The sequence below is a fragment of the Petromyzon marinus genome, chromosome 1 (genome assembly GCF_048934315.1).
Source record: "Petromyzon marinus isolate PM22_M1 ecotype Great Lakes invasive population chromosome 1, UKy_Petmar_22M1.pri1.0, whole genome shotgun sequence".
Taxonomy (NCBI): domain Eukaryota; kingdom Metazoa; phylum Chordata; class Hyperoartia; order Petromyzontiformes; family Petromyzontidae; genus Petromyzon; species Petromyzon marinus.
In genome coordinates this window covers 3723065-3739432 of record NC_133667.1, presented here as the reverse complement: position 1 = coordinate 3739432, position 16368 = coordinate 3723065, and the positions used below count along the sequence as shown (strand labels likewise).

The 16368-nt window shown below is 49.0% G+C and overlaps 2 protein-coding genes across 2 annotated transcripts in view; one reads left to right on the top strand and one right to left on the bottom strand.

Moving 5' to 3' along the window:
- Positions 1 to 16368, top strand: part of LOC116940030 (small conductance calcium-activated potassium channel protein 2-like) — a 191632-nt gene that overhangs the window by 77719 nt on the left and 97545 nt on the right. The window lies entirely within an intron of this gene.
- On the bottom strand, positions 1172 to 11986 carry KGD4 (alpha-ketoglutarate dehydrogenase subunit 4). The gene is made up of 4 exons (XM_032949175.2): positions 11879 to 11986; positions 4874 to 4937; positions 1773 to 1918; positions 1172 to 1586 (listed from the first exon to the last, which is right to left on the bottom strand). The coding sequence occupies exons 1-4, from the start codon at positions 11903 to 11905 to the stop codon at positions 1569 to 1571; spliced, it is 255 nt and encodes an 84-aa protein (XP_032805066.2). The 5' UTR covers positions 11906 to 11986; the 3' UTR covers positions 1172 to 1568.

Here is a 16368-nt window from a genome sequence, read left to right as displayed (position 1 = left end):
GTCTGTATTCTATCACTCTCTTAAATTTCACACTTAACTTGTAATTTAGCAGTCTTTGAAAAAGCGTAATCAACCAGCACATGCGTTAATTGTGTTTTGACCGACCGTCTGTGTTGTTTTATATGGTTTCCAAATTTTGCTAAACCCTGTTTGATTTAGTGTGCTCCTCCGTCTCTCTGTATCCCCTGGTGTATGTGTTAATACCCTTTACTTGGGTGTCTGTGTATATATCTGCGGTTATGTGTTTCCTCTCTCTTAAATTTAGCTCTTCTGTACCTGATGATGATTGCTTGTGTTGCAATCGAAACGTCGTATGCTATTATGTAATTTCATTATTTCTTATTTCTACCTTTAATAAATGTTTGATTAACGAGCAATTTTCACTGAACCTTTGTCACTCATTAACCGCCCTGTATTATACAGGGCGTTTGAAAAAGATGGACTCGATTTGAAATCGCTATATCTCTGCAACCACAAACCGCCCATGAATAAAACTCTTACCACTTGAAAGGGTGGGGCACAGAGAGGGCGGGGCACAGAGAGGGCGGGGCATAGAGAGGGCGGGGCACAGAGTTTCAAATGATAACCGCTCGATGCCTCTCCCAGCGCACAAACAGCCCCTAGCCTCAGTCATTCGCAAGACAACACTGCCTCAACGTTGGATAGGTCGCACGGGACCCCAAGACTTGGCGCTCCACTCTTTGGCCCCCAAGATCACCCCCAGACATCACCACACCCTGTGACTTTTTCTTGTGGGGATACGTCAAAGACCGTGTTTTTGTGCCACCATTAGCGACTAATCTGGATGACCTCAAAAACAGAATCACGTCAGCGGTGACTTCAGTGGAAGAAGACACTTTGAGAGGCGTTTGGGACGAATTCAACTATCGCCTCGATGTTGTCCGTACAGCAGGTAGAGGGCACAGAGAGCATTTATAAAATGGTTGTTAAAACTTGATAACCGATTAAACGTTTGGAACTTTTTGTGTAATTGTAACATGTTGCCATCGTGAAACATACTGCTTTGAAATTGGGTCCATATATTTTAAACACCCTGTATAACTTTTATAACACTATTATTAAAATGTAAAAAATAAATAATTACTATAAATAAAACTGAGGAAATTTACAAATAAAGTTCTACTTCATAGTAAATGGCAAAAAGAGGACCTACCTTTATATAATAACTTTATTAGGTAATGCAGGAAAATACATTTGTGTTAATACGGTAAAATGGGGCCCATAGCAGTTTGATAATTAACAATCAGACCAAATAAAAATGGCCATGTCACTGAAACCCAAAACAAAAATATCAGTTCCCACAAAATGCAATTCTGAGTAATATAATAATTTAATAGGAGATATATTGGTGCATATGCTTAGACTCAGGTGACATAAGACTGTGTCTTGTATAACAGTACACTTCGTGTTTGTAAGTTATGCACAAGTTGTATGTATGACTTTGGCTCTTGCCACAAGTCTAAGCAGCATGTGCTGGATGTGGTGATCCATTTCAGTATTCTCTTTTAATCTTCAGCAACCACCAAGTAATGGTGAGTGCATGTCTCTCAATCTGGACCGCCTCGCTGTGGAAAGGGAAGAAAAGGGTTATTGAGAAAAACAAGCGAAATTATACTGCACAAACATTGAAAATAACACTTAAAATAATGCTGAAATATCACGTTGCAGTGTTTACAACTGGGAACGATGAAACGGCAAAATAATAACCTCAAAATGCTTTGCTGTTGATAATTGTAATGTGTTACACCCACCTGTATGTATTCCATTTCAATCGTGTCGAGGGCCTTACGCCGGAAACGTGGAGGCAACGGGTCTAGCGTCTCCATTGGCAGACTCTTCACCGGCATCGAGCCTGCTGTGCCTACCAGATTGATGGCAGTCTTTCCCAATTCCTGAGCTATAAAAACAAAGCAAGCGTATAAATAATGCATTTACTTTAAAGTGCACGCATATAAATAGACGGGAAACACCACTGAATGAGCAGTAAATAAAGAAAGTCTTAGCTGCATCATGTTTGTCTCTAAAATAGTCATTATAACCTATCGCAAGAGGTTGTGGTGGGGTGAAATGACCAAGAGTTTTGATCATCATGGGGAAAACATTTTGTGGGCATAAACAAAATGTACGTCGTAACTATCACAATTGGCAATGTCATTTTAAAATGTTTCCTCAAGAGGGTGGCTGAGCTTCAAAGTTTGAAAATAAGATTGCCAAGTCTTTAAATTTGGAACGCAGCGCAAAAGGGAATTTAATCCAATAAAAAGTACAGAAAAGCAAGGTAACAGTGTTGAAGGAGAGTAATTAAGTAGCACACCACTAGGACAAGTTCAATGGGTAAACATTGAAATATCGGTAGTAATACAGGAGGTGTTAAGATGTCCAAATACCAAATAGACACCCTATTACACAGCATCAAGTCTGCATAAACTACACATGCTTGTAGTAAAACATGCAAATAAAAGTGCTTTGATAATGTATGCATTCATCATTGTGAATCTGGCAAAAAAAACTGTCCCATAGATGAGAAACAACTTGTATAACTACTAAATATCTCATGGAAATCGTATGCTGATATGCAAGGAACTCCATAGCGGAGATTACCAAGTACGTGTAGGATGCACTCATTGCTACACACACACACACACGTATAATTGTACACACAGGAATATACAAAAAAATACATATTGCATGCATACGCATCTAACATGTTGCACTTCAACCAGGGGCGGAGCCACAGGGGGGGGCGGGGGGGGGGCTCAGCCGTCGTCCCTTCACCTGAGACTGTCGTCCCTTCACCTGATGAAGGTCGCTTGTGTTGTGGCCGAAACGTCGTGAGAATATTATTGTGTTATTTTATTTTATCAATTTATTATTTTATTCTCATTCTACGTGGTGACTTTACCGAAAGAACCAAAGAAGATGAATCCTTGCAGTCACGAAAGCTTTAAATCGAAAATTACACTGGATATCTCAGAATATTGAAGTCAGCACCCCCCCCAAAGTCAAAATCCTGGCTCCGCCCCTGACTTCAACACAGACAAATCGAGGTCAAAACGAATTCCAGTTAACCCCTTAACTCCATAACTTCCATCTCCTGCTCATCTGTTTTACAACAATATCATATCATACATATATTAGCTCATATAATTCCGTTTACATTAAATGTGTAACAAAATAAGTCTTAAATAACAAAAGCACAACAATGTAAGTTCTAACTAAAATACCTATTGTCCAATAAATGAATTCAATGAATAATGTTGTCCAAAATAATTTATGCCATTGCGCATTTTTATTTATTCGATGATTTTACGTGTAACTGACAGTATGTACATTATAATTATTATCGGTTGAGCAGCTACATCATGGGACCTCATTTTGCCAGTACCAAAATATGAGAATAGGTTTTCTCCTCGTCGAGGCTTCGAAGAAAGCTGTCTCTGGTGTGGACCAATCAGATTCAAGGACAATGCATCATATTGTCAGTGTGGTTTTTGTTTGCATTCTGACCACAAGCATTGTGGTTAATGCACACATGATTCCTTGTAAAAAGGTTTCAGTTTGGGTGTTTTCACATCTTCACACCTGTTTTGTTGCCAGAAAAAAGGGGAAAACCTTTTCTCATTATTCCAGGTTGTAAATTTGTATTAATATTTTTACGACAGGCTTATGTTGACTGACTGCAGATGAGATGAAGATATTTGTACAGCAAATCACAAAAACAAAACAATCAAATTGTAATATACAATCTCATGAGAAACTGATATTGTGATTAGTGTCATACCATACATTTTTTTATATATTGTATCGACACCATTAAAAATATTCTGCTAACACTTGTTTACTTTGTTTTAGGTGTAAGCACAATTGGTTAATCTTGCTCATTGTTAAATGGGAGAAAAAAGGTGTTTTGAAATACAGTAAAACCTTCGATTGTGAGTAACTTGGTCTGCGAGTGTTTTGCAAGACGAGCAAAAATTTTAAGTAAATATTAATTTGATAAACGAGCGAGCTCTTGCAATACGAGTAGTAGTACGTATATGCTTTGTCTGTCGAGCGTCACGTGATCACAACTGATATACGAGTGCTTTGATATACGAGTGCTTTGGATTACAAACACGTTTCCGGAACGAATTATGCTCGCAATCCAAGGTTTTACTGTACTGACTTTATACAAAAATGGACAATGATAAAGGTCACCTTTACTACAGTAGCAGTAATGATGTCTTGACAATCTACAATTTAGTATAGGTTTAAGGGAAACCAATTCATAGATTTTGTGCAGACATCGTAAAAGTGAAAAAGGCAAATAACCCGTAAATGTACTCTTTGGTTTTATTCGGTAAAGTCACGTAGATAAAATAAAACAAAATAAAACAATTAAATCACGATGTTTCGGAGGCAACACAAGCTTCCTTCTCCGAAACGTCGTGATTTAATTGTTTTATTTTGTTTAATTTCATCTACGTGACTTTACCGAATAAAACCAAAGAGTATGAATCCTTGCAGCCACGAAAGCTTCAAATCTAGAACCTGTAAATGCTTATTTTAATATAGGTTTTTATTCCAAAATTGGAGTGTAAGATGGCAGCCTTCATGCGGCCCACTTTGTTAAGCGAGAAATCACAACTAATGCTATCAACGCGGCGACCGAAAATTGATCATCAATCGGCCGATCTCCAGAGCAACAACACATTTCAATAATATTTCAGCCACCGAAATATGGCTACCCATTGGCAGTTTCCTAAGTTTCATGCAAATAAACGAAGATGGATGTTAAGACTGAAACATTTTTTTTTTACCTTCACTTGGCCTTGTAATTAGAAAAAGGAGCAAATAAAAATTTAAAACTTACCATTAGAAACTTTGGGAGGATTTCTGCTACGAAACTTGATCAGTGGAATACGCGGTTTGACCAACTGTGGAAAAGTGAAAACATCACATATATTTAAAATACTGTAGCCCCATAATATTCTGCAGAAAATCTGGAAAACTGAAGCTTATCCCTCGGCCCAGGCTCATTCTCTTTACCTTTCTCTCATCACTCAATTTCTTGCGGATCACGAATTTGCATTAAAAAAATCATTACTTACTATCGCTCATCTGAATCAGAATACTTATTTATGCTGGAAGAATCCGATTCCACAGACGTCCGGTAGGGCTGGGTATGAACGTTAAAACCAACAGTACAAACTCACGATAGGAGTGCAAAGTAAGGAAAGGAAAAACAAATTGCCCGAAAACACACAAACACAACTAAACCATCCCCACCCTACCAGGCAAAGCGCACTGAGATATTCACTTCTTTTTCATAAGCAATCTGGCCACAAATGATAGCTCAACAAAGTGGCTGATGGTATGGAAATTTAGAGAAGCAACATAATCAAAATAATCTCAATGCATGTTTTTTAAATGTTGGAGGAAAAAAACGGAGGACCTGGAGAAAAAAAATCAACGCAACCACAAGTGAGAACATGCAAACTCCAAATATGCGGGCATCATGGTCAGGACCAAACCCCCGACCCTCCTGCATACCAGGCAAGAAAAATAACATCACACCACAATTGGTGCCCCTGATATAAATAAATGTTTCTGAAGTTGTAATTGGCACTCTCTTGCCATTTCATGACCCGATGGTGCCCTCTGTTACCGTCACTCATTCCTCGGCCCTTGCACGCCCTTGCCATCTAAATCACTCTATATTTTTACCGCTATTAAACTATGCAAAGCGCGTTGAGCTAAGGCGTTCAACAAATGAAAAATAAGATAATATAGCAACAATTTGCATCGGCAAACGCTATTTCTGGTCACACAAAGGTTATTTCTTATACTCATGCTCTTTCCTCTGTCTCGCTCCCTCTCTGATACTGCATCTTCAAAGCTTCTCTCTTCACTCCAAACCTATCTTGTACTGTTTTTACTATTATTATTATTTACACGCTTTTATTTAACTCACTCTGTCTGTTGTATCCTCAACTCTGTCTGTTGTCGTATCCTCAAATCTTGTAACTCAATTTTTACCCACTTCCCAATGTGTTATCGACTGCAAACTCGGTATACTTATGTCATACTGATGACAATACTATATTCTATAAAAAAAATATATTTTTTATATGTTATGTTTCGGCTTGGGTCTAATTGTCCACGCTCAACTCACGTTGGCTGTAAATCACCACGGCCCCTTACGTTGTGGCAAGCTTCGGGGACACTTCCTGGAGTCGTGGGGTTCTGCCATTATTCGTACGGTACATTTCATTGAAGCGTGTTTTAAAAAAAAGTATTTTGAAATATTATTGCTTATCTCAATACATCCCCATGCCATGTGTCTCTCTCCTTCCCTGACTCAATACAGCTTCCTGTGGTATCTCCGTATACTTCTCTCCATCCATACATCTCTGTTCCGTGTCTCTGCTTGTTGCTAAATACATATCTGTGCCGTCTCCGATTTTCCCACACCACCCATTTGCTGCACGATGCCCACCTGCAGCATCTCGCTCGGTGCATCTCCAGTCACTCGCCTCACAAGATTCCTCGTGTGATTGATCACTCTTCCTCAAGACAGTACCTTCTGACCTAGCATCCGTTCCTATCCCCAAGTCTCAACAACAATTGCCAATCCGATGCAGCCACGAGGCATGTGGCTGACCCCTCAACCTCCTCCACCATCCAGGAATACTCGAGCACAGAGAACCCGGTTGGTAGACAAGGTCACCGAGGTGAAGCAAACCACATAAACAAAGTACCATCGTTGGAATATTGTAGCACGCGGATAGCAAGCCTCACCTAAGCCTACTGCTGTAACCTATGGATAGAAAGTCATCACATTGGTAGCCTGAGATTCTGCTAACGGTGATCAGTCATGTTCCCCTAAGCGTCTACTTATCAGAATACGGGAAGCAAGATAGAACCTTGAAAAAGCGTTGCTTAAAACACCAATAACACTCCCCACTGTAATTAAGCAAACCAACTTGGCACTCGGTCTATGTAAGTATATGACAATTTACGGACGAGGAAACAACCCCTGCCTCACCCCAGAATTCACTGGTTACAACTTGGGAGGTATACGCACCACACTTTGCAGCAATCCGAGGTCTTGAAAATGTACAGGCCAGCCCCCCTAGATCAGGGGTGGGGAACCTTTTTTCTGCCAAGGGCCATTTGGATATTTATATAAGATCATTCGCGGGCCATACAAAATTATCAACTTAAAAATTAGCCTGTTATATTTGGTCAAACATTTAATTAACTCACCCCTAATGCGATGGGCTGGAACTGCTTCTCTCTGGCGAGGCATGTGATGATGTTAGCTGGTATTGACGATGTTGCTATTCGCAACTGCTTTTCCAGGTTTGCTCCTAGATTGATTGAATTTCGAGTCCCGCCTGCGGTTGCCTTGGCAGGGCCAGACACCAAATGATTTTGCGGGTCTTATATGGCCCGCGGGCCGGACGTTCCCCACCCCTGCCCTAGATCAATAAACTATGCCGACATTCCATGAAGTTACGGAACCTCCCAGAGTGTCTCCTGATGCCCTGGAATCTAACACGGGCCAGGCAATAAAAGAATAAAAATATAAAACAATAAAATTCTCACGACGTTTCGACTGCAACACAAGCAATCATCATCAGGTGTGAAAACCACAGCAAGAATTTTTGTTTATTCAAATTTTCTTGCTGTGGTTTTCACACCTGATGATGATTGCTTGTGTTGCAGTCAAAACGTCGTGAGAATTTTATTGTTTTATATTTTTATTGTTTCCCTTCTACGTGGTGACTTTACCGAAAGAACCAAGAATATGAATCCCTGCAGTCACGAAAGCTTTAAGTCAAAATTTTGCGGGCCAGGCAGTGATGATTCTCAGCGATTGTGCAATCTTCACGCACAGTCCCCGGCGGCGCTAACACGAACTAACAGGCGCCCGTTCCTCTGCACGCCTGTCACAAAGCCCACGCAGGTACTTCTCTCCCCGAGTGTGATGAAACCTGAAAATTGCCACCACGCGGTGCATTGCCGATATGCGTAACTACCGCGGAGGGAGAAAAAAAAAAGTTGCCAAACGTTCATCAAAAACCAGAGCTAATGGATTTACAATGACAGCACAATTGTTCACGATGTTACAAAAGGCTGCTGCTCGCTGCACCGCGCCTTGCCCACTCTTATCTCGACACAGCCGACATCACCGACGCAAACTTCCAAGGCCCCGACAATCTTTGAGCGCTGGTTGGTGTTGTCGCAAGTGAAGTTCGTCTCGGCTCCCACGAGCGGCGGGCACGGGAGCGATAACGCAGAGGCGGAGCGCCACGACAACGGGCAGCAGTGTGGGCACAACATACCTCAATGTAACCCCCAACAACAACCGCCATTCGCCACTAAGTGGCGGTGACGTCACCACGACGCTTGTGCCAGGCCATGTGCACCTTGAGGCCACGTGAGGTGTCGAACGCCCGCTGGCAAGAGGTCATGGGGGCAGACCCAGGTGCCACGGGTCGACTGAATGAGATGACTGAAACGACTGGCTGATGCACCACCTGTGCCCCCTACTGTGCCAACTTGCTGTGCTTTAGCCACCCGGCGCTCCGCTCGTTGTTGTGAGCGTCGCTCCTCCGCCCTCCGTTGTTGTTGGAGGGCGACTGCCTCCAACTGCCCAGTAGCGTCCTTCACGAGCCTCCTCCTCCAGAGAGGCCGATCTTGACACCGCTGGTACCAGTCATCGGCAAGTCCACTCAGCTCCACGTCCTCCTGTACCACATCACTCCATCTCTTCTGACGCGTCACGCAGTGCATCCGCAAGTCCCAGTAACCCATCATCGCCCCTCGCGATTGACCGAAAAGTAAAATCGCTACATGTCTGGAGAGCAAATTACACGCATTATCTCCCCTCGTTGCAGTTAGCAGACCTTGTGACATTGAAATTTAGCACGTGAACATATTGCCGTAGGAAATGGAATAGAGACACACATCCTCGTCACATATCACCACCCCATCTCTCACCATCACTCACCACCCCTGAAGACCGTCACCATCCCTTACCACCAGTTACCACCCCTCACCGTCTCTCACCATCTCTCACCAACACTCACCACCCCTCACGACCCTGGCCACCCCTCGCTGCTCCTCACCACCCTCGCCACCCCCCACCACCCTCACCACCCTCGCCACTCCTCGCCACCCCTCACCACCCTCACCACTCCTCACCACCCTCACCACCCCTCACCACCCCTCACCACCCTAGCCACCCTCACCACCCTCACCACCCTCGCCACCCCTCACAACCCCTCACCACCCTCACCACCCTCACCACCCCTCACCACCCCTCGCCACCCCTCACCACCCTCACCACCCTAGCCACCCCTCACCACTCCTCACCACCCTCACCACCCCTCGCCACCCCTCACCACCCCTCACCACTCCTCACCACCCTCACCACCCCTCGCCACCCCTCACCACCCCTCACCACCCCCGACCACCCCTCACCACCCCTCACCACCCCTCACCACCCTTCACCACCCCTCACCACCCCTCACCACCCTAGCCACCCTCACCACCCTCACCACCCCTCACCACCTCTCACCACCCCTCACCACCCCTCACCACCCTTCACCACCCCTCACCACCCTAGCCACTCCTCACCACCCTAGCCACCCTCACCACCCTCACCACCTCTCACCACCCTCACCACCCCTCACCACCCTCGCCACTCTAGCCACCCTCACCACCCTCACCACCTCTCACCACCCTCACCACCCCTCACCACCCTCACCACCCTCGCCACCCCTCACCACCCCTCACCACCCCTCACCACCCTCACCACCCTCACCACCCTCGCCACCCCTCACCACCCTCACCACCCCTCACCACCCTCACCACCCTCGCCACCCCTCGCCACCCTCGCCACCCCTCACCACCCTCACCACCCCTCACAACCCCTCACCACCCTCACCACCCCTCACCACCCTCACCACCCCCACCACTCCTCACCACCCCTCACCACCTCTCACCACCCCTCACCACTCCTCACCACCCTAGACACCCCTCACCACCTCTCACCACCCCTCACCACCCTCCCCACTCCTCACCACCCCTCACCACCCTCCCCACTCCTCACCACCCTAGCCACTCACCACCCTCACCACCCTAGCCACTCCTCACCACCCCTCACCACCCTCACCACGCTCACCACCCCTCACCACCCTAGCCACCCCTCACCACCCTAGCCACTCACCACCCTCACCACCCCTCACCACCCCCGACCACCCTAGCCACCCCTCACCACCCTAGCCACCCTAGCCACTCACCACCACCCCTCACCACCCTCGCCACTCCTCACCACCCCTCACCACCCCTCACCACCCTAGCCACTCACCACCCCTCGCCACCCTCGCCACCCCTCACCACCCCTCACCACCCTCACAACCCCTCACCACCCTCACCACCCTCACCACCCCTCACCACCCTAGCCACCTCTCACCACCCCTTCACCACCCTCACCACCTCTCACCACCCTCACCACCCTCTCCACCCCTCACCACCCTCACCACCCCTTCACCACCCTCACAACCCCTCACCACCTCTCACCACCCTCACCACCCCTCACCACCCTCACAACCCCTCACCACCCTCACCACCCTTCACCACCCTATCCACCTCTCACCACCCCTTCACCACCCCTCACCACCCTCATCACCCCACACCACCCTCACCACCCCTCACCACCCTCACCACCCCTTCACCACCCTCACCACCCCTCACCACCCTCACCACCCTCACCACCCTCACCACCCTCACCACCCTCACCACCCTCACCACCCCACACCACCCTCACCACCCCTCACCACCCTCACCACCCCTTCACCACCCTCACCACCCCTCACCACCCTCACCACCCTCACCACCCCTCACCACCCTCACCACCCTCACCACCCCTCACCACCCTCACCACCCCTCACCACCCTCACCACCCCTCACCACCCCTCACCACTCCTCACCACCCTCACCACCTCTCACCACCCCTCACCACCATAGCCACCCCTCACCACTCCTCACCACCCTCACCACCCTCACCACCTCTCACCACCCTCACCACCCCTCACCACCCTCACCACCTCTCACCACCCCTCACCACCCTCACCACCATAGCCACCCCTCACCACTCCTCACCACCCTCACCACTCCTCACCACCTCTCACCACCTCTCACCACCCTCACCACCTCTCACCACCCTCACCACCTCTCACCACCCCTTCACCACCCTCACCACCTCTCACCACCTCTCACCACCCTCACCACCCTCTCCACCCCTCACCACCCTCACCACCCCTTCACCACCCTCACAACCCCTCACCACCTCTCACCACCCCTTCACCACCCTCACCACCCTCACCACCTCTCACCACCTCTCACCACCCTCACCACCCTCTCCACCCCTCACCACCCTCACCACCCCTTCACCACCCTCACAACCCCTCACCACCTCTCACCACCCTCACCACCCTCACCACCCCTCACCACCCTCACAACCCCTCACCACCCTCACCACCCTTCACCACCCTAGCCACCTCTCACCACCCCTTCACCACCCCTCACCACCCTCACCACCCCTCACCACCCTCACCACCCTCACCACCCTCACAACCCCTCACCACCCTCACCACCCTCACAACCCCTCACCACCTCTCACCAACCTCACCACCCCTCACCACCCTCACAACCCCTCACCACCCTCACCACCCTTCACCACCCTTCACCACCCTCACCACCCCTCACCACCCTCACCACCCCTCACCACCCTCACCACCCCTCACCACCTCTCACCACCTCTCACCACCCCTCACCACCCTCACCACCTCTCACCACCTCTCACCTGCACAACCCGAGCCGACGCAGCCATTGCTCAGCCGCCGCAAGCTCCGCCACTTCCTGCTCGCGGCACGCTGCGCAGTGATTGGACGGCTGCGAGTGACGTCACGGTCGGGGCGCACTCAAGGTTAAACAGCCAGCAAAGTCACTTGGGTCAAATGTTGATTTCAACTTTTAAAGCTTTCGTTGACTGCTCGGGATTCATATTCTTGGTTCTTTCGGTAAAGTCACCACGTAGAAGGGAAATAATAAAAAAAAAATTCTCACGACGTTTCGATTGCAACACAAGCAATCATCATCGGGTGTGAAAATCGCAGCAATAACATTTTGAAAAAAATCGAAAAGTCGTGAGAATTTAATTGTTTTATTTTTATTACTTTATGATTTCCCTTCTACGTGGTGACTTTACCGAAAGAACCAAGAATATTAATCCCTGCAGTTCAGTTTCATTTATTTGGTATAGCCCTGTGAGCCATTCGGCTATTGAATCGGGTGCAACCGCAACAAACATGAACAAGAAAACATCTTAAAGTGACTGCGCAAACAGAAAAATCCAGTAAAAAACAGCAAAATCTTCCAGACAAAAGCACCGTACACCAACGCTGTGTGCAAATATCCCAGTGGGATGCAAGTCAAACAACAACAGCAACAACCACAAGACAACTTAGATTAAAGCCATCCGTTTAGCTCCGTACTACAGCAAACAACCATGGCCAAACCAAAAAACTTTTCGAAATCACCAAAATAAAACCATAAATGCAATGTAACGGTGATCATAGGAACTGTGACCGAAATTTCACAATAAACGACAAACAACATGTACCACCAAACCCTGTAGTCATAGCTGGCTGCATGAGACTGTGAGCCCGTGCCATCACTGAGCCCGCAGTCAGTTGAGTCAGTGTGAGCCCGTGCCATCACAGAGCCCGCAAAGTCAGTTGAGTCAGTGTGAGCCCGTGCCATCACTGAGCCAGTAAAGTCAGTTGAGTCAGTGTGAGCCCGTGCCATCACTGAGCCAGTAAAGTCAGTTGAGTCAGTGTGAGCCCGTGCCATCACTGAGCCAGTAAAGTCAGTTGAGTCAGGGTGAGCCCGTGCCATCACTGAGCCCGCAGTCAGTTGAGTCAGGGTGAGCCCGTGTCATCACTGAGCCGGCAAAATAATTTGAGGCAGTGTAAGCCCTTGCCATCACTGAGCCAGTAAAGTCAGTTGAGTCAGTGTGAGCCCGTGCCATCACAGACCCCGCAAAGTCAGTTGAGTCAGTGTGAGCCCGTGCCATCACAGAGCCCGCAAAGTCAGTTGAGTCAGTGTGAACCCGTGCCATCACTGAGCCCGCAAAGTCAGTTGAGTCGGTGTGAGCCCGTGCCATCACTGCGCCCACAAAGTCATTTGAGGCAGTGTGAGCCCTTGCCATCACTGAGCCAGTAAAGTCAGTTGAGTCAGTGTGAACCCGTGCCATCACTAAGCCAGTAAAGTCAGTTGAGTCAGTGTGAGCCCGTGCCATCACTGCGCCCGAAAAGTCAGTTGAGTCAGTGTGAGCCCGTGCCATCACTGAGCCAGTAAAGTCAGTTGAGTCAGTGTGAACCCGTGCCATCACTAAGCCAGTAAAGTCAGTTGAGTCAGTGTGAGCCCGTGCCATCACTAAGCCAGTAAAGTCAGTTGAGTCAGGGTGAGCCCGTGCCATCACTGAGCCCGCAGTCAGTTGAGTCAGGGTGAGCCCGTGCCATCACTGAGCCGGCAAAATAATTTGAGGCAGTGTAAACCCTTGCCATCACTGAGCCAGTAAAGTCAGTTGAGTCAGGGTGAGCCCGTGCCATCACTGAGCCGGCAAAATAATTTGAGGCAGTGTAAACCCTTGCCATCACTGAGCCAGTAAAGTCAGTTGAGTCAGTGTGAGCCCGTGCCATCACAGACCCCGCAAAGTCAGTTGAGTCAGTGTGAGCCCGTGCCATCACAGAGCCCGCAAAGTCAGTTGAGTCAGTGTGAACCCGTGCCATCACTGAGCCCGCAAAGTCAGTTGAGTCGGTGTGAGCCCGTGCCATCACTGCGCCCGCAAAGTCATTTGAGGCAGTGTGAGCCCTTGCCATCACTGAGCCAGTAAAGTCAGTTGAGTCAGTGTGAACCCGTGCCATCACTAAGCCAGTAAAGTCAGTTGAGTCAGTGTGAGCCCGTGCCATCACTGCGCCCGAAAAGTCAGTTGAGTCAGTGTGAGCCCGTGCCATCACTGAGCCAGTAAAGTCAGTTGAGTCAGTGTGAACCCGTGCCATCACTAAGCCAGTAAAGTCAGTTGAGTCACTGTGAGCCCGTGCCATCACTGCGCCCACAAAGTCAGTTGAGTCAGTGTGAGCCCGTGCCATCACTGAGCCCGCAGTCAGTTGAGTCAGGGTGAGCCCGTGCCATCACTGAGCCGGCAAAATAATTTGAGGCAGTGTAAACCCTTGCCATCACTGAGCCAGTAAAGTCAGTTGAGTCAGGGTGAGCCCGTGCCATCACTGAGCCGGCAAAATAATTTGAGGCAGTGTAAACCCTTGCCATCACTGAGCCAGTAAAGTCAGTTGAGTCAGTGTGAGCCCGTGCCATCACAGACCCCGCAAAGTCAGTTGAGTCAGTGTGAGCCCGTGCCATCACAGAGCCCGCAAAGTCAGTTGAGTCAGTGTGAACCCGTGCCATCACTGAGCCCGCAAAGTCAGTTGAGTCGGTGTGAGCCCGTGCCATCACTGCGCCCGCAAAGTCATTTGAGGCAGTGTGAGCCCTTGCCATCACTGAGCCAGTAAAGTCAGTTGAGTCAGTGTGAACCCGTGCCATCACTAAGCCAGTAAAGTCAGTTGAGTCAGTGTGAGCCCGTGCCATCACTGCGCCCGAAAAGTCAGTTGAGTCAGTGTGAGCCCGTGCCATCACTGAGCCAGTAAAGTCAGTTGAGTCAGTGTGAACCCGTGCCATCACTAAGCCAGTAAAGTCAGTTGAGTCACTGTGAGCCCGTGCCATCACTGCGCCCACAAAGTCAGTTGAGTCAGTGTGAGCCCGTGCCATCACTGCGCCCGCAAAGTCAGTTGAGTCAGTGTGAGCCCGTGCCATCACTAAGCCAGTAAAGTCAGTTGAGTCAGTGTGAGCCCGTGCCATCACTGAGCCAGTAAAGTCAGTTGAGTCAGTGTGAGCCCCGTGCCATCACTGAGCCAGTAAAGTCAATTGAGTCAGTGTGAGCCCTTGCCATCACTGAGCCCGCAAAGTCAGTTGAGTCAGTGTGAGCCCTTGCCATCACTGAGCCCGCAAAGTCAGTTGAGTCAGTGTGAGCCCGTGCCATCACAGAGCCCGTAAAGTCAGTTGAGTCAGTGTGAGCCCCGTGCCATCACTGAGCCAGTAAAGTCAGTTGAGTCAGTGTGAGCCCGTGCCATCACTGAGCCCGCAAAGTCAGTTGAGTCAGTGTGAGCCCGTGCCATCACAGAGCCCGCACAGTCAGTTGAGTCAGTGTGAGCCCGTGCCATCACAGAGCCCGCACAGTCAGTTGAGTCAGTGTGAGCCCGTGCCATCACAGAGCCCGCACAGTCAGTTGAGTCAGTGTGAGCCCGTGCCATCACAGAGCCAATAAAGTCAGTTGAGTCAGTGTGAGCCCGTGCCATCACTGAGCCCGCAAAGTCAGTTCAGTCAGTGTGAGCCCTTGCCATCACTGAGCCCGCAAAGTCAGTTGAGTCAGTGTGCGCCCGTGCCATCACAGAGCCCGTAAAGTCAGTTGAGTCAGTGTGAGCCCCGTGCCATCACTGAGCCAGTAAAGTCAGTTGAGTCAGTGTGAGCCCGTGCCATCACTGAGCCCGCAAAGTCAGTTGAGTCAGTGTGAGCCCGTGCCATCACAGAGCCAGTAAAGTCAGTTGAGTCAGACTGAGCCCGTGCCATCACAGAGCCAATAAAGTCAGTTGAGTCAGTGTGAGCCCGTGCCATCACTGAGCCCGCAAAGTCAGTTGAGTCAGTGCGAGCCCGTGCCATCACTGAGCCAGTAAAGTGAGTTGAGTCAGTGTGAGCCCGTGCCATCACAGAGCCAGTAAAGTCAGTTGAGTCAGTGTGAGCCCGTGCCATCACTGAGCCCGCAGTCAGTTGAGTCAGTGTGAGCCCGTGCCATCACTGAATCAGTAAAGTCAGTTGAGTCAGTGTGAGCCCGTGCCATCACTGAATCAGTAAAGTCAGTTGAGTCAGTGTGAGCCCGTGCCATCACTGAGCCAGTAAAGTCAGTTGAGTCAGTGTGAGCCCGTGCCATCACTGAGCCCGCAAAGTCAGTTGAGTCACTGTGAGCCCGTGCCATCACTGAGCCAGTAAAGTCAGTTTAGTCAGTGTGAGCCCCGTGCCATCACTAAGCCAGTAAAGTTAGGGTAAGCCCGTGCTATCACTGATACCAGCAAAGTCAGCTCAGTGAGCCCGTGCCATCACTGTGCCAGTAAAGTTTGGGTGAGCCCGTGCCATTACTGAGCCAGAAACGTTATGGTGAGTCCGTGCCATCACTGAGCCAGC

Excerpts from the sequence above, each read along its gene's own strand:
- KGD4 (XM_032949175.2), bottom strand. The coding sequence starts at position 11,905 with ATGGCTGCGTCGGCTCGGGTTGTGCAG. Across the intron at positions 4,938-11,878 it reads CGTCGGCTCGGGTTGTGCAG|TTGGTCAAACCGCGTATTCC; the intron begins GTGAGAGGTGGT and ends ACTTTTCCACAG. Across the intron at positions 1,919-4,873 it reads TCCTCCCAAAGTTTCTAATG|CTCAGGAATTGGGAAAGACT; the intron begins GTAAGTTTTAAA and ends TTGTTTTTATAG.